Below are 24,142 nucleotides of genomic sequence, written 5' to 3'. Positions count from 1 at the left end.
AATTAGCATGGGTCGCTAAAAAATTGACAAAGCCTTGTCGTCATGCCAGAGGGAAAAATCATCACGTAATTAACCTGTTAAGTCAATACACAGCAGACTGTATGCAAAATGAGAGGCCATGTCCCTTATTAGCAGCAGAGTTCAAAGCGGATCCCTCTGTTGTACCATTGGCTGCGCAGGGAGGCACCAGACCTCCTATTGGTCCTGGCAACTTGTTAATGAGCTTCAGATGTCCACTTCACTCAGTGGGATTATCGTGGTGTTTAATATTGATATCAGCCATACTAATTACAGCCTATTAATTATGGAATAAATAATTGAAAGCAAAAACTATACTCCAGTTAGTGTAATTAAAGAAGACTAATTAATGCATTAATTGATTTTATGTTAATTTAATTTTCCGTGAAATTAGAAGAATCTTGGGAGAATGACGCATAGTGAAATACAGGCCCTTGGACAAGGTCGATATGATTTGGCACGATTAGAAATACTTTTTGAAATGGCACCCCTGTCTAACCTTGCACAAACAAAGGAAAAGTTACAGAGTACAGTTTGATTAAAGAGTGATGAGGACGTTCATGTCAACCAATGCTGTTCTAAACACACACTCATGTGGATACCCAATGCGCATTTTTTTTTTTTTTTTTTTGTACTTTTTCCTAATTGGGGAGCATGCAAAAACCGGATTGCGTCCTTTCATCAATTTGACTCCAAAGATCATCTTCTCCAACCAGAGGGATTTTATCTCAAAAAGCCAAAACCACAGAAATAGTAGAAAATGGTGGAAATGCAGAGACGAGTGGTATGGAGGCACATATCTGAGGGCTAGATGAGCTTTGTTCTAAAAAAGAGAGAGAGAAGATGAAAAACCTTCTTCGTCTGGGATCTGGGTCAGAGCTCTGTTTTGCAGCAGTGTTTTTTCCGTGGCTCTGCGCTACGCACTGTAATGACTGTATCTGTCTCTGTATAGGCTAGGAGACGAATCTCCCTGGCAGAGCATCACTGAGCAGATCAAGCACCGACATACTCACAGTCTACTGTAATACACAAACAGCAATCAGAATTAAAATACGCCTTCACACACAGACACACTCACACACATGCACACATGCTCAGCCCTGGTCATTATATGCTGAGATACAGAGCCAATGAGGCGAGAAGCCATATCGGGTTATGAGACGGTGACTAGGCCAGCTGAGGCAGACTGTTCCTGCCGTGAAAATCTGACCCCCACCCCTCTGCTCGCATGATCTGCTTCCTCTAAAATACCACAAGAGGGATTCTCAGAGTTAGCTGCAACACAGATTTCTACTCTCCGCCAAGTTTCACCCCCCCCCCCCCCCAACCATAAGTCAGCCTCTATTAGATTAGCAGCACGGTGAGCTAGCCAAAACCCCTTCTCCAAACTGCATTATGAGAAAGCATGTTTCCATACGACTTTGCCTTTGCAGGTCACTGCACTCATTTTTGCGGCCACAGGACTATAACGCATACACACTTAATTCACTAACATATGCTGGCACATAAACACATGGCAAACACTTGAGACACGTACACAAAAGCAGCCGCTGCGGTATAATAGAAACAACAGAGGCATTTGATTGACATTAGCACGGCGACTGTAGATCTAATTTTCTCAGCTTGGTGGAGAGGAACAGCAACGGAGAACGCAGCAAATCAACCTGTCAGTCAAAGTGGCTACCTGCCCCTGCTCGGGTGCCGTTACTGACTGTTCCCCCGCAGCAGAGCTACAGCGGGAGAAACAGCAGCACAACAGGTGCATCAGTTGTGCTGTTGAAGCAGAAAGGATTAATCCAGAAGTCGTTATGACTAATATATTGTTTTAATTGAGCCAATCATTTGCAGAAATTGTAATGACTTCAGGAAAAAAGCAATATTCAGTGAGTAGGAACAAACAAGGAGGTATTCATTGTTTCCATGTCAATGCCAGTGCATTCATTGTGACTTGGTTCCACTCTTTTAAAAAGGCCTACAAATGTTTGTAGACATAAAAATATTGTTTTGAATAATTGGTGTATGACATGTTTTTAAATTTAAATATATATATATATATATATATATATATATAAGGTTAAGCTTTATTAAAAGCACATGCACTCACTTTCCCTTATTGAAATATCCAATCCATCTACAAAGGACTGCGGACGTCTCCTACTTCACTGTTTAGTCCATTGTCAGTGTTTGTGCACTGGAGGCATCAAGTTTTAACTTAACCACGACTGACTGCCAAAGTAGTTGTGATGTCATAAAATCACACTGGCACATAGCATCTTAAACTCAGATTTTAGGTTAGCAGAGTAACTTTTTTAACAGATGAATGCGAAAACAGCCCTCTAGTGTCAAACTCTGCACATACATAATTTTGCCAAGTTGAGCTCGATCATGCAAATGAACAAAAAGCAGAATACATTTTTGCGTGCAGGGGGGACTGTAAGCTCTCCTGATAAGAAAAAGCACTTTTTTTATTTACTCACATGTTGTCAACCTGGTTGTTGCTGTAAATAGCAACAGTGTGTTTTTCTTTTTCTTTTTTCCATGACATGAGGTTATCATCAGGCTTTAAGTTTGAATGGATTGTAGGTTAAGATTGTCAGCTGATTGTTAATCCAACAGCACCTTGGGGAGGTTAAATGATGTGTATCAGATCGATTTAGCTGCTTATAGAAGGGGACTGAGCAAAGAAGAGGTGGTGCTGTGAGGCCTGAGGCAGACAGAATAAGATCTCAGTTCTAGGTATCTGCAACATCTCTGCTCCTCTGGCGGGAAAGAGGTAGGTGTCATATATGCTGTTATCAGTAGAGTAGGACTGCTTTCCATACCTCTGATATCTCTGTTTTATCATCAGTATAAACAAAAGGCCCTTTGAACAATAAAAAAAATGGCCTGGGGACGAGAGTAGCCATCCAACCGGTTTCTTTTCCCCTCACTCTCTTTTCATTTCTTTCCTCTTGGTTGTCACAGTGAGGAGACCAGACAGGAAATGTAGCCACTCAAAATTGACAGCCCACACAGATTCTAATCTTTTCTCATTTATCCATTCCTCTTTAAAGAGCCTTTGTCGTGGGTGACCACAGGTGAAGGACGTCAGCTTCTTAGCTCTATCTTGTCTTCTTCTTTTTTCTTTTTCACTTTCATCAACCAATGAAAGGAGTGGATGGGCAGTGGTTTGGGTCGCAGAAGAAGACCACAGAGTACATTTAGAAATCTAATTTAAAATCTAATTTTGTATGCAGAATCAAGGCCCCCGTAGCAGGTAGCACGTGGGCACAGGTGAACTGGACTGATTGAAGGTGAATGAACATCTGAATATCTGTAAAATATCTTTTACAGTAGATTGTGCCTGAAAGTAGCACTTTCCTTTGCGTGAACAGCCATCCCCTTGACTTCTGCTTTCATTAACCTCTCAGTGCGCTTCATCAGAGAGAGGGGAATGTGCTACAATAATATCCTGGTGACGACACGTGGGTCAGGACCCCTCTGATCCTGAGAGGGGAGAATATCTCATTAAGAGAGAAAGCCTCTGGGACACTAAAGCAATTTGGTTTGCCCTCTGTTCTTAGGAACCAATTAAAACATTAGCCTAAACTATCGCAGCACTCACAGATGTCGATGCGCAGCCATGACAGTTGTGTGCGTAACACTGAAAAGTCAAAGCCGTAGCAGCGACTCCCAAGGCTAAAACAGTAATCAGAGAAGGTGACAAATACACTGCATCATGTAAATTAAAATATTAAAGGAGAACGTGAGAGATGCGCTATAGTTATAATGCATATGTGACTTTTTAATGGCTTGTGTGTCCGTACATCTTTGTGCCAAGGTCCCACAAGTTGAATATGTGTTCCTTTTACAGACAAATATGAGCAGAATAAAATAAATCCAGTGACTAAACCTCAATTCAAACTGCTTCCTGACTACTTTCTTTCTACTACTGGAGTTTTTACTCCATTTTCCATCCCACAATTTGATTCCAGGCTATTAAACTGTGCTTCCAGGCCAACTGAGAAAGTCTCAACAGCTTCAATCTGTGCTAATGAAACACAGCCTGTCCTTAACCAAATCTCAGTCTATGAAATTCCTGGATAACATTGGTCTGTGTGGAGACTGGTCGTCAATCTTTCCTCCGATTGCTAACACAGTTTAACAATTACATGCAAATAATCCACAGATTACAGTCAATAGGCAGAAAGAAGAAAGTTCAAACCAGATTCATCCACAGATGAATCCATCCATCCATCAGCTTGTGAATCAGACTTTTTTCTTCTTTAATTCCAGCTTGGATTTCTTTTCTAGATTCTAAATACTTACTTTTTCTTTCTTATTAATATTTACGATACTAAACAATCAATGTACATCAATGTACAAACTCTGTCCAAAAGGTCTTTGCCATCATCTTTTCACTCACTGCAAAGACAGATCAGATGCTCATCTTTCAGAAATCTCTCAAAAAAATCTGATTAGTCATGAATACAAGGGTGAGTATGCTTCGCTGCCGTGTCTTTCACAAGCTATAATCAGAGGTGAATCTGTCTTTCCCTGATAAAGTGTGAGTGAATGCAGAGTCCTTGAGTCAGCTCGAGTACGAAACCATGAGGACGTTCTTTTCTTATGTCAAAACAATATTTACAACCATTCAGGACATCCTGACAGAGTGCGGCAAAGAGAAAACATTTAAGCATCACCTCTGACCGCGCGTTCCCTCCTAGTTGATATGATTGACAGGGGATGAGTGCAGATATGCTGAGTCCACTGGGCATCTCCCTGTGCTATGTCACTGTGGGGTCATGTGATGACAGTCCAGTGTAGTGGGCCATCTACCCCCCGCCCTCCAACCCCTGAGCTGAATAAACAGAGGAGATTCACAATGAATCCTGCAACTCACCGGAGTGAATGACAGACAGAGGCCGGAGTTACTGGGTTATCCCTGCACCCATGGCTGCCTACGAGAGCTACAAAATAAGAGCACTCCACTGGTGCTGAACATTAAACACTTCATCAAACACATAAACCCAGCCAAGAGGCTTCAGAGCTGAGCTACTTTTGAGAGTTTTTATCAGCACAGTAACTATATTCACATTATTCACAAATAGATGATGTCCCATTATCCATGCAGTTAAACAGGCTGATCATCACTCTGGAGGTCAGTGGTCCAATCACCCTCGACCTCATGGGAGAGTGTTCGTTGGATGCAAGCCAGCGCTTAGAGACAGGCTGGCATTTCACCCATAGCGCCTAACATCCCTGCCAAAAGCATGCCTTTGTGCAAGGCCCTTAACAGCTACAGATCAGTGCTCCAGACAGGGTGGTTTTTGGCTGACCCACTATACTGTGACCCTGCAGTGGAGGATACTGATATGTGCGTGTGTGTGTGTGTGTGTGTGTGTGTGTGTGTGTGTGTGTGTGTGTCTTAAAGTGGCTGGTGATGATGAAAAAGCTAATTCTCACTGTAAAAGTATCAGAGTTTTCCACCAAAATTAATTGCATATACAAAAATCCGTTGTAAGAAAGCAAACAGTAAGAAAAGCAACATTTTATTACCCAAAAATTACAGAGCAGTGGACGATTGGTCTTTATAATTTTGATTTCTGCAGTTGTATGAAGCTGTACTTTGGCACAACAGAGCTTTGAGGTAAATGCTAACATCAACATACTACCAAGCTAAAAAGTTACTATGCTGTACAATGTTTACCATGTTCACGATCTCAATTTAGCATGATAGCAAGTGCTAACATTTGCAAATTAGCACTAAACTCAAAGTATAGCTGAGGCTGATGGGAATAAGATTAGTTTTGCAGGTATTTGTAAATATTCATAAAACAAAGTATTCACCACATTGAAATTTAGAGCAGATGGTGGCGGTATATTAAAGGTTATGGGATCGTCAATGTTACTACAATTCATCCTGAGGGGGACATGACTGTTGTGACACAGCCCAAGCTCAGTGAGCTGGCTACAAAGAGGGACACCATACTGAACTTAAAAATAATTCAAGTAATATTCCATTTGAAATTATGATTAAAAAAAAGCTACACAATCGATGAATCTGTAGTTTGTTAGCCAGTAGTGGTTGCAATATGGACTGTGAAGTATCCAACAAAAGGGTGGATGATTATGGTGTGAGAAAGAGACAGAATGAGGAGCCATGCTTAAATTATCTAGGCCTAGCCTGCCCAGGTGAAAGACATCAGGTTAGTTGGCTATTCATCTCTACCTGCAGGCAACCTGCGAAGGAGAAAAACATGAGACAGCAGGAGGAGCACTGACAGGGACAGCGGCTGTCACAGCACCAAATTCTGTGGCAATTTATCCAGTGATTCATGAGACATTTCACTTAAAAACACAAATGTCAACCAGAGAAAAGTCTGAGGCTCATCGAAGTCATTAGGCTTCATCTTCTGGAAACCACAAATGTCCAAATGTACAAAATTTCATGGCAATCCATCAATAGTATTTGGGATATTTAAGTCTTGACCCTAGTGTCGGACTGACCGATCAACCAACAGTGCCAATCAATGCCATCCCCACAGCCATCCTGCTAGCATGTCTAAAAATAAATATATATTTTATATACATTTACATGTATCATTTTAAATTGCTTTTCAGTAACTCTGTTGTCCCATTAAATTACTTTCATTTCCTGCAGTGAGAACTGCTCTCCATATGAAAGACAATATTAAAACTGTAATAGGTTTTAATCAGGAAATCTGTTGTGTAACTGATATAGGCACACGTGACAGTACACACATACATACAGAAAAATACCCTCGTAAACATACACATTCAGAGACACATGCACACAGACACATAATACGATCCCTCTTGGCAATCTATGACCCAAATTCTCTATGAACCCCTCCCTCTTGGCTCCTCCACTTCTGTTTTCTCTCAGTCTGTCTTTCTGGCAAGGGATTGGGACCTCATACATACAGTTACAATTTTTTTTCCCCCAATCAGTTTGAATTTTACATGAACAAAGATGCAAGCACAAGCATTTCTCACCAAACAATGAACATTTTCTACATCTCTCCAAGCAGAAATCCCTGTTGTTGTAACTAAAATAGTATCTCAAGTTCCACATGTAAAGAAGATCTGTGCTCGTCCGAGGACATAGAGGGGTGTATGAGAGGAAGGAAAGACAGCAGCATCCTTCCTTGTGTGTCCCTCACTGATCTTAATAGTGTTAGATAAACACCTTCTCCAGGCACTCTGCTCTCCAGTCAGTCAATGATGTGATTTCTATCTGTCACTCTCTTCTCTTTCAGAAAGACCTCAACATTTGTACCATATCACCAGTCTCACCTCTGAGTCAACGGCTCCCTCCCCATGTGAAAAAGACCAGGTGTCCAGGAGGGAGAGAGGCTGCTGGGGCTGCAGAGGGTTAAATGCTGGCTCTGACCCCCACTGATCACCCTGCTGAGTCTATAATGCCACCCATAGACAGAGGGCTCGGGGAGACGCATGTGGTTCTGCATTGAGAATATAAACTAGGTGAGATTTCTGTGGGTTGAAGGGAAAAACGGAGGGAAGGGATTTCAAAGGAAGTCTTCTGAGAGTTGCCATATGCTCAATAAGCCCTTTAACACCTGCGCTCTTTACCATAAGCCGTCACCAGGATGATATTCACAGAGTGAACAGACACCTCAGAACTTTCCTCTTTTTAGCCTGCTTTGAGTACATGCACAAGGCGTATTTTTAATGCATCCTTAAGCATACCAAAGCTGGATCTATTACCTCTTTTAACCTTAAAATGAAATTGTTTATTTGCTCAGGGGAGAGTGTACGAGTGGCAGAAGAAGTACTCATCTCCTTTACTTAAGTAAAAGTACCAATACAGTAAAAATATTCTATTACTCTATTAGTATCATCAGCAAAATGTACTTAAAGTATAAAAAGTAAAAGCACTCAATCTGCAGACAAATGGCCCCTATGACTGACAAATTATTATATATGACATTATTAGATTATTAATATTGATGTAGCTGAAGGGGACTAAGTTTTAACTACTTTACATACAGTTAGTTTAATTTAGTGGTTCACAACCTAGAGGTTGGCCACTTCTAAAGGATCATATATTAATCATCATGAGATGATTATATGAGATGAAAGAATAAAAAACACAGTTCTGCTACATGACCTTAGATTCATTCTTTTACTTTCACTTATTTTTGCATATTTTGGGAAAACTGGATTCAAACAGTAAAAACCATCTGAGAAGCTCAGAGAGGAAATGTCTCTTTGGTTGAACTGCTAATCGCTAAGAGACATCTGAAACATTACAAGGAACCCAAACTAGACTGAATGAAAAGTGAGAATTATTAAATGTAAATAATTAATGCTTTGTATGTAATGACAGTTTTGTTTAGTTTTAACATAAAATATCATCCTACTATGGCGGTGGTCACTCCGAGTGACAGAGAGAGTCCAATTTTATTCTCTGGGGGATGATAGGATGATCTGACTATGAATAACATCGCCCAACCCTTATAAATGTACTTAGTAGTTTTCCACCACTGGTACGACTATACAGTATTCTGTATGTGTGCTAGTTCCTGACTTTAATGACTGAACAAGATAATACTCACACACAGTACATCACAACAGATCTCAGTGACCACAAAAACAACAGCAGAAAGGTCAGTGTGAATCAACACAATAACTCACGAGCAAACACAGCCAGACCAACAACAAAGCTCTAATCAGCTGCTCTGCCTTTCTGGAAATTATTCCATTATATGGGCAACTCTCTGATGAAGTAAGGAGACAAGAGGTGGGAAGATAATACACTCTTGCACACTGTGTGGTGGGGTTACTAATATCCACTCTGGACCGACAATGATGAATGAGATTCCTGGGCTATGTGGAGGTGTATTGAGCACGGGGTAAGAGAGAAAAGGACGCGCAGAACAGAAGAAGGCAGTTGGGTGATTAACCAAAGGTTGTGTGAATGGTCCCTCTGATAGTTATTTCAAACATGTATTGTTAGACTGGTGCTCGACAGTGCTTGAATGTGGTGTCTTATTATTCTCATGGCAGATATCCAGACACTCCAGGACGGGGAGGGAACTCTTTGTTTGACCAGGCAATCTTTTTTCATGCTTGGCTTTACTATTAAGTTTTCTTTGTGGTTACAACAAAGCAGTTGTTTTATATATTCACTAAGCAGCAATCAATATTTTATCACTCATCTGAATTAAACTCACCCATGAAACTCTGCACCGGGTCTGGAGACTAATGCAGCTGGTGAGAGTTGAACACCTACATTTTGTGCTGTGTGCAGGCCCACTGAGTGATAAGATACAATATAAATAGTTCAATCCTTTACACAAGGCAGTGCTAAATTATTTCAGAGGGAAATACTGTACTTTTTATTCCACTACATTTATCTGACAGACACAGTCAGTGATTACTTTTCACACTGAGACTTTATATTAAAGAAATATATGATAAGCTTAGAAAATACAATGCATTTTAAAGATTATGCAACGTTTAATACTTTTAATCATATCTTTAGAAAGGCAGTGTCTTCGGAGGAGCCTTTTTTTTCCAGATTTTTTTTTTAGATGTCTGCGTCGTTAGCAGTTCCACAAAAAAGTGATCTCACCATATAAATCTAAATGTATTATATGCATCCGCTGAGAACTACTGAGAATCCCTAATAACCTGTTACAACTACAGATTATTTTCAGTATTTTAGAAGGTTTCCCAAACATTAATTAACATTTTTGATTGATAAAGGATTTAAATATTTAATCGATTCTTAAAGCCGTTGCTGATTAAGTTCCTAAATATCAACCAGTGGATTAATTGTTTAATTTTTCAGCTGTGCAATATTATACCTTATTGTTTGTCTAGTACAGTACAAAGCTGGTTTTCATAGCAGCCCTGGGAGGTATAAAGCAAAGCACCTTCCAAATACTTTGAGCAAGTGAGTAACACAGTCAGTGTATAGTAGGATGGTAAATTAAAGGGATTTGTCATTCAAGGCACAAATGTCAGTGCATTACAAGGAAGATACAACATACTGTTTAAAGTGCTACATATTTCAGACTTGTGCCTGGCACACTTCAGTCTGTTTAAAGTAAAGCTCTTCTCAATTTGACCTCATGGCTATTCTAAGGATGTGAGAGCACCTTCTCAGATCTATAAATGGGTGTCTCATAATGAGTATGATGACACCAAGCAGAAATACTCCTCTGTTTCATCAGGGAACTCGCACAATCTGATTTGTTCTGTTCTTCTGTGGCAGACGCACTATAGGAATGTTCCTTTGTGCAAAAGAACTGTTAAATCACCTTTGGAAAAAACTTGGAAATTGGCGTGGGAAATTCAGCCTTTGAGCTGAGAGATAGACTTCTAAAGCCATGTTATCCCATTATGTTGCATCTTTAAAATGTACTGTTGAGAATGTTGCATCACTTCTGGCCTTGTGATTTAAGATTCAGGCCTCATGTGTTTACCTGAATGCCACCCAGCAACCAAGATGTTTCTCTTAAGCTGATTCTGACCTCTGACCCTTAACCACAGTGAAGGGGGGAGGGAACAAAGGCTATCACCATAGGAGATGCTCCTGCTGCAGGTATGACTGCACCTTTGATACATGATGACAGCGGTGTTAGAGGTTTTCAGATTCTTTACATACATAAAAGTAGTAATACCACAATGTAAAAATACTCCATTACAAGTAAAAGACCTGTATTCAAAATCTTACTTAATGCACGTACACACAAAAATGCTCATTATGGAGTAGAAGCCATTTAGAGTGTTATATTATATTATAACATTTTATATTATCTTATTTGATTATTGTTGCAAATATGTTACCATGTAAACAGTAGCTAACTGAGGCTGCGCTAATTTAGCTACTTTATATAGTATTGTGTATTGTCATCTATAAAAATGCATCATATTTCATAAACATATATGTTTTATATGCAATATCTCAGTCTGTATAAGTAGTATATGACTGCATCGAAGAATAATTTTTAATATTGAATATTTCCATTATTGATTAAGCTGCAAATCATTTTCTTGTGTAAATGATTCATTGTTTTCTGTATAAAATGTTAGAAAGTGTACACCCACAGATGTTCATTTTTGTATCACATAAGACAAGGGATCATATACAGTAAATCTGTTGTAGGCAAGTAGCAGCCCATGGGCCAAATCTGGCTCGCCAGCAAAAATATTTGGTCCCCTGACACTTTCACATGCCTTTTCTCAAATCTACTGCAGACAAAAAAAGTAAATACAAAACTCATGTAATTCCCAGCAGCCGACTCATAGTGCAACACAGAAAATACATCCTCATATGAGTCATTTTTTGCCAAAGGAATTATAACAAGTGCAGCTGTAGCTCTGTCAGTAAAAAAATGATATCTTCTCTCAGACGCAATCCTAGATTATCCACTTTTATGAATGAATTTTATTTTTTAACGAATTAAAAGAAATAAACAAAGGGAAAATGAACATTTCCACCGGCACTGGCCCACAACTGAGACTAATTGCTGACCCCTGACATAAAACAATCTGTACAGCTGAGATGTTGGAATTGACAAATAATCCTTCATCAATACATCTGCCAATTCATTTTTTCATGATCTTCTACTAGATTTAACTCATAAAATAACTGTAAAGCACCATCAAATACTTAAGTTAAGTACAAGTACCTTCAAACTATACTGGAGTAAATGTACTTATTATGCAGTTATTTTCTATCACTGCATGATGAAGCTTTCCAGTTAACAATCAGGTGTAAAAGAGAGTGGACTGCAGTTTGAATGTATAGTAGCCTCCTCTGTAAACTAAAGGCACACCAAAAGAGAAGATTCAGTTTTCACTGCAAAGCCCAGAAGACACTGTGCTGATTATCGCTTAAATAAATGAGCTAGAGTTATTGATAGATTTAGCTTTGGTGAATGCGCATCAGAGTGTGTTTTATTTTCATTACTGCAGTTTGTGCATGGAGGGAGGTTATGATGATTAATATTGCCTCTGCATGAGCCTGAGTGATGGAGCTTGGGAAACAGAGAGACAAGGACAGGACATGAATGCTCCACTGCATGTCGGCGCCGGTTAACCCTGCAGCCACACAGGTTGTGACAGAGAGTGAATATATAATAAATGGGGAAATAGGCCTCTCCACTACATTATTGTCCAGGTCTTCTGTCAAATACTGTGTAGAACCAGGACTCAATGTTGTGTACCGATATTGGAGGGGGTGTTGATGTTTAATTTTTATAGTATACAAAGTACTACCCACAGATTTAAGCAGATCAAAAGCTGAATGGAATGGCTGAAGGGAAACCTTGGTGTATTGATGAGAGAAGATTAGATAAAGGCTGCTTTAAAAAGTTTTCACCTTATTGCTGCCACCCACTCTTACTAGCACCATTTGATTGGAATCTACCTGTAGCAAATTGAATTGATTGGAAACAGTTATAGGAGCACCCACCTGTGTATAATATAAGTTCCCACAATTCACACTGCAAGTCAGGACAGAAACCAAGTCATGAAGTCCAAAAAACTCTCTGTAGACCTATATGATAAAATTTTAGTGAAGCATAGATCAGGGCAAGGGTATAAAACCATTTCGAAAACTTTGAGTGTTCCCAGGAGCACAGTGGCCTCAGTAAGTGTGAAATGGATGGAGTTGGCTGTCCAGGTAAACTGAGAAACTGAAGAGCGTTGTTCAGGGAGGTGACTAAGAAGCCATTGGTCCCTATAACAGACCTTCAGAAGTCTTCTGCAGAGATGGGAGAAACTGCCAGAAGGACGACCTTCTCAGCAGCAGTGCATCAATAGGGGCTTTATGGTAGATTGGCTAGACAGAAGTTACTGTGAGAAATTATGGAATGAGGAAAAAGATTATTTGGTCTGATGAGATAAAAATTTTAATATCTGGACAGAGCAACACCCGGAACCAGAACCAGGCACCGCTCATCACCTGGCAAATACCATCCCTACAGTGAAACATGGTTGTGGCAGCGTCATGCTAAGGGAGGGCCTTCTCAGCGGCAAGTACAGGGAGACTGGTTAGTAACTGAGGGAAGGATGAATGCAGCCAAATACAGAGAGGTCCTTGAGGAAAACCTGCTCCAGATTCCACACGACCTCCGACTGGGGTGTTGTTTCACCTTTCAGCACGACAATGACCTGAAACATACAGCCAACACAACAATGGAGTGGCTTCAGGACAAGTCTCAGACTGTCCTTAAGATTTAAAGGATCTGCCACAAAGATTGGGATAAACTGCTCAAATCTAGGTGTGCAAAGCTTGTAGAGACTTAAAAAGTCTCAAAGCAGTAATTGCTGCCAAAGAGCCTTTATCAAAGTACTGAATTAAGGGTCTGAATACTTTTGTAAATGAGAGATTTCCGTTTTGATTCTAACAAATTTGCAAAAATTTCTAAAAACATATTTGCACTTTTTCATTATGGGTTATTGAGTGTAGATTGATGGACAACAAAAATTGCAATTTTACCCATTTGAAATGAATCTACAACACAATGTATAAAGGGTGAGGAGGTCTGAATACTCTCTGAAGCTGTATGTACTTTTACTTAAGTAAAGATTTTAATGCAGGACTTTTACTTGTATCAAAGTATTTTCACACTGTGGTATTGCAACTCTTACTTATTTCGAAATTCTGAGTATTTCTTCCGCCAATTCCACCAGTCTCTGTTCATGGCCATATGTACAAATGAGTGGTGTCTGTCCAGGGAAACATGCTGTGAACTACATGCATGTAGTAGAAAATATACCTATATTGTCTTTGTCCAGTAACCTCCCCCACCAAGAGGGCTCACTATGAGGCAGGCTGCAAATGAAGTCATTTACCCAGAAATCTGACGCTGAATCGTTTTCATCCACTAAATTACAAAACTAATTAACTGTAATTAATTGTCGATCAACCATTAACTGTTAATTCTGCTAGCACTGGGCATTGTGACGCCATTCCACTATATGCTAACAAACCGCATGCTTCATGAAAGCTGTGTTTTTGCATTGCTGATTTTTTTAAATGACAACACAATATTTATATTTTCTTCTGCATGTACAACAAAGGTGAAAAATTAAATACACAAGACATGGAGCTTTTAGATTACAGAATTTCAAACTATGCCAATATAACCGTAGTCACAATTTTGTTCTCTGTGTTGCTTTCAGCACATTCACACTCAAGTATCTTCAGGTCTATCCATGCAGGTGTGGTGTGTTTGCCACTGTGTGTTTTTCAATAATACCACTGGGGGGTGGGGGAACCAAGTCCAAAACATTTCACATATAGTAGCTTGAAGGTTAATGAAGCGGAATAAAGATTAACAAAATATTATCTTGGTTAAAGAAGGTGATGAATTGTCAATGAAAGGTGACATCTTTATGAAAATAGAATTTTGTTTTATTTTCAAAAAATAATATATTATTTGGTTCTTTAACAGTAAGTCATTTTGTCATCACCTTTAAGTTGATATGTTGAACCTGTTTTCAGACAGTTGCTTATTAACAAATCCAGTAGTTATGAAGCTACATTATCATCACTGGGAGTCATGTTTCTGGACACTTGGCGAATATAAATCAATATTAACTCTCATTTTAGCTCTGTTTTTGGTCTCTATCAACTCCTGAGGGAAACATATGGCTCTATAGCTGCTAAATGCTCCACTATGTTCACCGGCTTGTCACTCACTGTGTCAGTCTGCCATTTTGTGCTTAGCAGGAGATGTACAGTGGGTTTGTTTTCACTATTTTGCCAAAAACATCTGACTGCTGAGGCCAAAAACAACGCTATGAGAGTGATGAACCAAAACAATAAAATTGCACGTCGGTCACCTAAACAATGAGCTGAAACATGACAATTCTCTCTAGTTTATCAGTGCAAGCAATCCCTTTCACATTGTCACATTGATTTCATTTTATACATTGTTATTATAAAAATACTGATTATAGTTTCTTTAGTTACTGACAGAGTATAGAACTATTGATGTCAACAAGATAGAAATAGAAACTAGGAGGGAGGACACAAGTTGAAATATCCTGATATATCACACATAAAGGTCTGCCTACGTCAGGTTATCTCCCCTTGCACATGTATGTCTCAGTCATCCTGCTCTTACGTGTCTTTCTTTCTCTAAATCCTTGCTTCTTAACACATCCTCTTCCTCATTCGACATTCCTCCCTCAGTGTCTCTCCATCTCTCACACTGCAGTCGTTTGTTTCTAGCTGTCTTTGATCATGAGCTGAGGAGGACAGTAATCTACTGGAAGCCAAGTGTTTATATCTAGGACAGCTAAGAATTGGGTCACACGGGATTTCTGCTGCCCTAGGACCACATGGGCTACCTCTAAGTTTCCTCATGATTGTCTCTCTGTAAAGTGCCCGAGTTTGTCAACAATGACTCAGCAGAATGGATGCAAATGTCCAGCCAAGTGTCAAGGTGAGACCATTGTAAAAGACAGCTGTCCTGCATAATGCTCTGTACTTTCTCACTATTTAAATCAATATCATGGCAGCATGCCAACCTCAAAGGTGATTACAGTTATTTAAAGTAACAGCCCATTTACTACTGTCTGCCTCTGGTTTATATAATATAAAAACCATAAATATAGATTGTATTTTCAGGGTTTTACCATTGATTAATTTTTTGACATTTTTAGCCATGCTTGCTGCACAGCTCTAGGGAAGGCAATGTCAGTATGTTTGTCAACAGCTTTGGTCCAGACTGAAATATCTACACAACTATTACATGATGAAGAGCGGCACAGTGGTGCAGCGTTTAGCAGTGTCACCTCACAGCTAGAAGGCTCTGGTATGAACCTGCTGGTGGGGGCCTTTCTGTATGGAGTTTGCATGTGCATGTGGGTTTCCTCCAGGTACCCCCATTGTCCAAAGACATGCAGGTTAGGTTAATTGGCGACTCTAAATTGCCCATAGGTGTTAATGTCAGTGTGAATGGTTGTTTGTCTCTATATTTAGGGCCTGTGATAAGCAATCTGTCCAGGGTTGCCCAGTGTCAGCTGGAATTGGCTCCAGCCCGCCCATGACCCTCAAAAGGATAAGCAGTATAGCTGATGGATGGATGGAAGGACTGACTATCAGATCATTGCCATGAAATCTGGTTCAGATATCAATGTCCCTATCAGGATGAACTGTAATCACTTTTACGATCCCTTAACTTGTCATTTAGCACGACCATCCCGTTCCAATCAGTTAATTACTTAATACCAGAAAAACAAAGAATTAGCAAGCTTATTTTAACATTTAGCATGTTGCTGTGTCTCATCAAGGACTACACTGAAGCAGAGAAGTGTTTCCATTACCCTCTCTACATGTTTGGTCACATTTTATATATTACAATGGTGCTTTGAAATGTGCCTGCAGACACAAAGCAGTGGGATGCCTAGCTGGGTGTCTTGAAAAGGCACTACCAATGCTGATCAGTAATATGGAAAGACATAGGCAGGCTGGAAAAGAGTGAAAGACATTTTGTAAAGCAAAGTTATAACATCATAATAATGCTTTTGTCTTTACATAGTTACACATAATGCTGCTCTGCTCTTTCTTCACTCCATCAGGCAGGACACCAACAGACATTAGGGCACTGGCCAGCCACAGTGTGCAGTGATGTCAGAGAGCACCGATGCACGTGTGCTCCCGCAGATGTGCCGGTAATTATGGGGGAATGAATAGCGATGTTTTAAGAGGATATCAGGGGCAATTACAGTGATTTAAAGCAATGGAGCCAGGCCCTGAGCACACACCTTCTAATTACCAGGCACAATCTCAGATCTCAGCGCGAGCACGACAGATTTGGCATGTTTGCATAATCAAACAAAGGCTGCTGTATGATGTTTATCTTTCAATATTTAAAAGGTCTTGATTCTGCTTGTGCATGATAGTGCATTTGCTCAGTGATGTGTTTGCTTCTGCTGCCGCTGTTGTCGCTGTTAATGACTTTGAAAGAGGTTGGTGATATATTTAGCTGCTAATCAGACAAAATTAATCTAAAGTCGTTTGGAAATTTTGTTGCATACCAATAGCTTGCGGGAATGCGTTAGATAGGAGTGCATGTGAGGGGGTATCCACAAGAGGCCAAAACAGGGATATAATTTCATTTGATTGCCACACTCATCAAGTCTAAATGAAGATTAATGAACACATGATGGAGAATTGAAAATAATAATATTCCTGTTGTCTTTAGGGCTCTAATTTGTTTGAGAACATGCTGTCACGCTACAGAGGGCTTATTGGCATTTGCTAATGGATTGCTCATTGCAATGGAGATGGGGGGGGGGGCATCTGTACACACTACTCAGGCCATAAGCTATGAAGAGTAAGAATAGCAAGTGGTGCGGCAGTGTATGTGTTTTAGAAGTGAGGAGACTGTGATGAAGGGAAACTTAAACATTAGTGTGTGTGAGCAGGAAAGAGTTAGTGTATGAGGAGGGTGCTGGCCAATTCCCTAAATAACTTGTTCATTGATCGCAGCAAGTAGATGCAGTATTGATAGTGTTGTTCGCCCAAAGGACCCAGATCCACTAATAATTAATTGCAATAGAATAAGGAGGGAGGGCGTCTATACTGCATTGCAGCTCTACACACAGTACATTGAAGACAGAGTACTGTATATAAGAGTCCATTTTCAACCGTCTCCCATATAATATTCATTTCCACCAGAAAATACATGTCGAGAGAAAAGTAATGCAATTACAATTTTTATCACCATAACAAGGAAAAAATTTTAATGGTGATACCTGCCAACTCTCAAAGTGTTCTACTGAAGCCTGATTAACATTTTTTATGGTTATGTCAATGGGATGGAAGTCATTGCAGATTAAAGAAGCAGTATAACTTCCTTTGTGTGAATTTTGAAACTGGCTTGCTATAATTTACTGTTTGTTCTGGATAATGTTCATAAATCTTATAAAAGTTTGTAAATTAGTAAAATAATAGTAATATACAGTATACAAAAAAAACTGAGTACAGCCCTGGTCAATACAACAAAAATGTTAAGGAATTACAAATCCTCTGCATTTAATTGAATTTTATTTTTTTTCAGCCAAAGCCCAAGAAGAATGAAACCAATTAATTTGAAAAAGAGAAATGTTTGACTAATTAAACTGTAATGAAAGGTCAAACTGCAACAAAATGCAGCACAGACCTCATTAGTGAGATTCCATTCTTTTAATTTTTTTTTTATATTTTGTATGTCGGGCTTTATTTTTCATGGCAGAGTTGATCCTCCTGAGCATGGATGACGCCAGTCTTACACTAATCTGTGGAGAGATGTTCTGTCATTCCTCTACCCTCTGCTTTACAATCCTCCAAAGGTTTTCTATTGGATTCAAGTCAGTGGACATAGTTGGCCATGTTATTGTTTAGAGTTTTTCCTTCTTTAAAAACGGATTTTTGCAGTATGTTGGGATCATTGTCATGACAGAAAACCCCATCTGATCCAAACAAATTTATTTTGGTTTCATCTGACTAAACAATGTGCTGCCAACTTCCATCAGGCTTCTTTTCATGTTCTTTGCCAAAGTTTAATCTTGCAGTTTTGTGAGTAATGGTTTCTTTCTTGGACGCCGTCTGTAGAGGTTGACGTCATGCATTGTCCTTCGCACTGTCTGATCAGTTACTGAAACATCAACTTCAACAGATAATCATTGTGCCAAGCCAGGGGCACTTACCCGTCTGTTTTTCAGTGCAAGGTTGCGTGGCATCTTTTTTCTAGGACAGCCACTGCGCCTTCTGTTATTAGTAGCATATCTGCTCCTGTACCTCCTAACCACTGCTGCAGCTGTGTTTATGTTCAGTAGCCTGCTGATGCTCTTTTACCCCGTCCCATCTTTATGAAGTCTTACAATCTGGTTTCTTACTTGTTCGGGCATTTCCTTACCATGAGGAGTCATGTCATATTAGAAACAACCCAGGCCCAAGGTGAGGAAGCTCTGGTGTGCACAGGTATTTTATAACCTTGTTCATACAATTAGCCTCCATTGGAAATCACAGGTTAACTGACTTTTGTTGCATCAAGGCTGTACTTTGGGGCCCACATTTTCAATTTCATCTACCTAGTCTGTGTGTTTTTAATTATAAATCACATACCCTAAACTTCAACTTATAAATAATACATTATTGCAAGATGGCACAATTTTATATGTTTTAACATTTTAGTGATATTGCACAGGGGTGGGCATTTTGATATATACTATAGTACTGTGAGATAATTTAATTCTGTTATGAGCCATTTAAGCTGTCTGTATGTTTGGTTACTTCATTCTTATTATATTTTGTTCTTGTTGTACAACACACATGCTTCAACTCTACACTTGCTAGCTTAAATGGTAAATACTGTGCTAAGGGAGAGCAGTCAGTAAGGAAGAATTAAGTGCATCCTGTGTGTTCTGACTGACATGCCAAGGTGAACATCACTTCAATCTAATCAATCAACATCTTGAGTTTTTCCATAAGACATAACTAGCAAAATAATTTTGTAACATTCATTTCTAGGCGGCAGAGTTACATGTTGTCTAAACAAAATTCAAACAATCACGCCTGGTATTCAAAGGGCACCAATTTAATGGCTGAAAAAGCCCTAGTGTATGAAAAACACAATGAAAAAGCTGTAGGTTTGGTTTAATCTTAGATTCTTGGGTTATATTTACAATATGAGGATTCAGTTTCCATAGACTCCAGTTGAGTTGAGCAGCAGAGTGTGGGTGCTTGTTCTCCACCCACACAAAATGTTATAGGTGATCCATACTGTAGATGGAGAACACACTGGAATAGAATATTTACTTCAGCATGACACTGACACCTACAATTGTGTGTGTGTGTGTGTGTGTGTGTGTGTATACAATACACAAAGATTGAATAAACTAATCAGTCAATGCTGCCTGAGCAAATACCTCACTATACTCTATCAACAATGCATGTGTATTCATTAGATGGAAATCTCAGTCATTTATTAATGCAATCCCTCAACACACAAAGTAATGCCCTATTTGAGAGGACTTACTGACATATTGAAGCCTTACTCAGGGTCATTCAGTTATAAGGTTCAATGGAATGGGCTACAATCATTGTTTGCCTCCTCTCATCTGTTTAAAGCAAGTATCATTCACTGTTTGTAAGTAGCACAGCTCAATAACGACATACTTGTGCATATGAGTTATTAATAACAGGGTGCTCTTGATGCTCATGCTCTCAGCTCTCACCGCCTGACACTACAGCTGCACAGTGTCTTATTCCAAGCAACGTTGTCCAAATTGAAAGTACAAAGATGCCTGAGGTTTATGAGTTCTGTCACAGTCAGGGCTGGGGGATCACGTCCAAGTCGCAGCTCAGATGAAATGTGTGATTCGAGAGGAAGGAGATGACATCCCTATTATTTCCTGAGTCATCAAGTATCCACTCTAATACCTTCTGTCTGTCCTTCATCTCATCCCTCCTTTCACTCTCACTGTGTGTTTAAAATGTAAGCCTAACTCAATTATTATTCTATTAACTTTTCAGCATAAAATCATTTAGGAAATGGGAGAGACAGAACATAGTGTGCAGAGCTTATCTGTTCTGAGCTGAGTGCTGTATACAGTGTATACAGTGTCTAGCACTGTTATTTTCATCCTGTCTGAGCCAAAGGGTCACACGGACAGACTTACACATAGGCACATTCACATTCATGCACAGACAGCAAGATTTCTATTACTACCTTACTGATCGCCGGGGGATAATGTGTGGGTGGACCCTCAGGCAATATCTGATCCCTCACACCACCCGAGACAGAAAGAGAAGTTGAGAGAGAGAAAAACGAGTGCAAAATCGAGAGAGTGTGTGAGTGGTTGTGTGTGTGTCTGTGTAAAAAAAGTTTATGTAAGGTATGTGAGAAAAATGTCAGCTGTTGACATCTTGCATGACCTGAGCATAAGGATTCATTGCCTATAGAACAGAATAACATTAATTAAACCATGTAGAAGTCTATTTTTAAGTTCAAGATTCTGGAGGAGATGGAGAGAGGAATATCTGAGGAGACAGCGAGGATGTCAGCACACTAGGTAATATGTTTGGCCATGAATTTGCAACAGGACTGCAGTAAGTTAGATGTGTTTTTATGGCTCAGCGTCAGCAATGAGTTTGGGTTGTAAACATAGTATCTCAGGAATGCCTTGAGGGGATTTCTTAAATTTGGAACAAACATTCACTTGGACTCAAGGATGAACTGATTCGATTTTGCTGGTCAAAGGTCATGGTCACTTTGGCTTTGGTTTTTGGCTATAACTCAAGAACCCATAAGCTAATTATAACAAAATTTCACACAAATGTCTAATAGGATAAATGATAAAGTCCAGACATTTTATACCCAAAAGGTCAACTTCACTGTGACATCAGAATGTCGAAACACTTTTCTGGCCAGGTTGGCAAGTTAGTATCTCCCTGGTTCCCTCAACAAAAAGATAAAGAGATTTTTCCTCTGACTTTTTGAATATTATTGAACACCAGTTCAATGATAAACAAGAGTTTATGATACTTCCATGTATTGTGTATTTGGAGTGGAGGAGACCTGTGATGATAATTCAACTCCCACTGAAAACCTCCTGAATGTCTGGATGACAAGTTATCAGAGAAAGAAGCTGTTGCAAACATTAGCAACTCAGCTCGCAGCCCGTTTTTGTGATGATTTTTGATGTCAAACAGGTTTATTTAGTGTTTCTACCCGTTTTGATTACCTGGTCCATTTGTTTTGGAGAAGAGGAGACTTCTGTGGATAATTCAGTTTACAGAGTAAACTTCCTAAGCAACTGACACCAAAGGAATCCAAACCGGGAGTAGCTGACTGCAATGACTGCAATGGTCATGCATTCTGCATCAGGGAGCTAATCAAACACTTGCAATAGATAAAGGGGCCATTAAGGAAGACAAATACAGATGTATTTATCACTTTTGCACATGTTAAGCCCAGACTGTATTAAATCACAACCCATGTAAACAGTCAGGCGTGGAATAAAAATGCACACACACACACACACACACACACACACACACGCGCACGCGCGCACAATCCAGACTTAGAATTATAGGATCTAAAGAGAGGCTACTAGCTGTTGGGAACACCTGTAGCTTACACATGATTTACAGTGACAGGTTACAGCCTATGATCACAACCTGAAGGACGATATCAACACCTGTAGATATAATCTATCATACAGGATTTATGCCCAATGATTGCAACAATACTTTCTTGGGCTAGCAGCAACAATATCAGCGCATTAGCCCACAGTGTGTAGCAGAATGGCATACACAAGCACATATTGCCAAACTCCACCAACACAGTTTTATGATTCAGACTCTTCCATCAATCTCTCTCACACAAATCCACAGTAATGGATTCATACTGCTCTGTGTCAGCAGATCTATAACACATAACATAATACAAGCTGTATCATACAGGATTTCCACATCACACATCCTGGCATAGAGACACTATGAAACAGCTAAATGGTTTCCTCAAACAACCAATGTCAACTACTTCTCATTGTATAAACACAACATATTGGAGATTAAAAAAAATATATATAGACCTTAAATAAGGATAGTCCATAATGTGTGAGTAATAATAATATGAGAGAAAGCCTACCTCATGCAATGGTCTTCTCTCTGGCCTTTCTCCTCCAAAACTCCCCCACATCATGAAAGTCCAGGACTCAGACAGGCTCGGCTCTTGGAGCGTCGGTGTCGGGCTCAGGTAGAGATGAAGGTGGGGTAGTTGAAGAGGGGTCTGTCACAGGACTGTGGCTCTCCGTCTGTTTCATGGTGACGATCAGGTGAACTAATGGTGGCTGCTGCATTACTGTCCTCCCGCTCTCTGGCGTTAGCATCGTCCTCTTCAGGCTCTTTGCTAATGCTAGCAAGTTTACTTTTGGAAAAAAGAAAAAGTCGAGATAAATGGTATGTTTTTCTGAATTTCAATTTCTCTGATATTCTTTTCTTTGTTTCGTCTCTCTCGTTGCTGCGCCACCTTTCCTACGTTTGTTTTCCATGCTGTTTTGAGAAGCGTCTTTTGCACGCGACCGCCGGCTTTGCAGCAAATCTCCCATGGTTACCATCGGGGTCACCTGATCTGACCTGACCTGTCGTCATCATCACGATACAGAAACAGCAAACCAATCATAAAGTTTACCTTATTTGCAAATTAAGTAACTCTGCATTCGTTGGTTCGTATTTCAGCAAAGCCACACAATTAATTTATTTGTTTTGATTTAAAAATAAATAAAAAAATAAAACTTTTTTTTTTTTTTAAAGGCCAGGAGAAGGCCCTCTAGAGGTCGGAGGCCACCACGCACCAGCACGATCGGCCTTATGTACACTTGCTTGCTTGTATGACCCGTAGTGGAGGCACCAAGTGCACTTTGTTGCACAGCTAGCATCAAGCTGCGCAGCACAGCAAAAGACTGGCAACTTAAACCCAGTCGATCATATTACAGAGGGTGCACTGAATAAACAGGTATCCTGTAGTGTATGTTACGTGTATAAAAGTAAAATTTTCGTTGTCTGCCAAAATTTGCTCACAGGCTTCAGGCCATTAAAAAAAAAACATTTATTTTAGCCAGAAATTACTTTAATTATGTCAACCTTGTTTTTATTGCTTTTACAGAAGTGGCCAAAATTGCTGGTACTGTTCCACTTTAATAAAAAAAACAAACAAACAAAACAAAACACAATTTTCTCTGAAATAAGTCGAAAGTAATTGGAATCCAATATTTTTTATTCTATATTTAATAGAACAGACACATTGATTTTGATTTTCGAAACATTTGGGACCCTTAATATTTTGTAACACACTCTTTTGAGGCAATCACTGCAATTAAGAGCCTTTTGTAGTTCTTAATTAGACCTCTACACTTCTCAACTACAACACTTCCCCATAGATGTACAATTGGATTAAGATCAGGACTCATAGCAGGCCACTTCAAAATGGTCCAATGTTTTCTTTTCATCCATTCTTGGCTGCTTCTCGATGGATGTTTTGGGTCATTATCCTGTTGGAGGAACTATGACCTGCAGCTGAGACAGAGCTCTGTGACACTGGGCACTATGTTTCGCTCCAGAATGCTCTGATTATTTTCAGAT

General features: G+C 39.6%; 1 protein-coding gene across 4 annotated transcripts in view; it reads right to left on the bottom strand.

Annotated features, from left to right (window-relative positions):
• Nucleotides 1-23,037, bottom strand: part of il1rapl1a (interleukin 1 receptor accessory protein-like 1a) — a 244,691-nt gene extending 221,654 nt beyond the window's left edge. For 2 of the 4 annotated variants that reach the window (XM_056389347.1, XM_056389351.1), the window contains exon 1: nt 22,650-23,035. In XM_056389347.1, the coding sequence (XP_056245322.1) occupies nt 22,650-22,703 (54 nt within the window). In that variant the 5' untranslated portion in view covers nt 22,704-23,035. Of the gene's footprint in view, nt 1-22,649 lie in introns of all 4 variants that reach the window. The other 2 variants (XM_056389348.1, XM_056389349.1) reach the window with 2 other exon arrangements.
• Nucleotides 23,038-24,142: the final 1,105 nt, after the last annotated feature.

This window comes from Seriola aureovittata, chromosome 11 (assembly GCF_021018895.1).
Source record: "Seriola aureovittata isolate HTS-2021-v1 ecotype China chromosome 11, ASM2101889v1, whole genome shotgun sequence".
NCBI classification, from domain to species: domain Eukaryota; kingdom Metazoa; phylum Chordata; class Actinopteri; order Carangiformes; family Carangidae; genus Seriola; species Seriola aureovittata.
The sequence above is the reverse complement of the archived record's forward strand: the minus strand, read 5'-3'. Positions and strand labels throughout refer to the sequence as shown.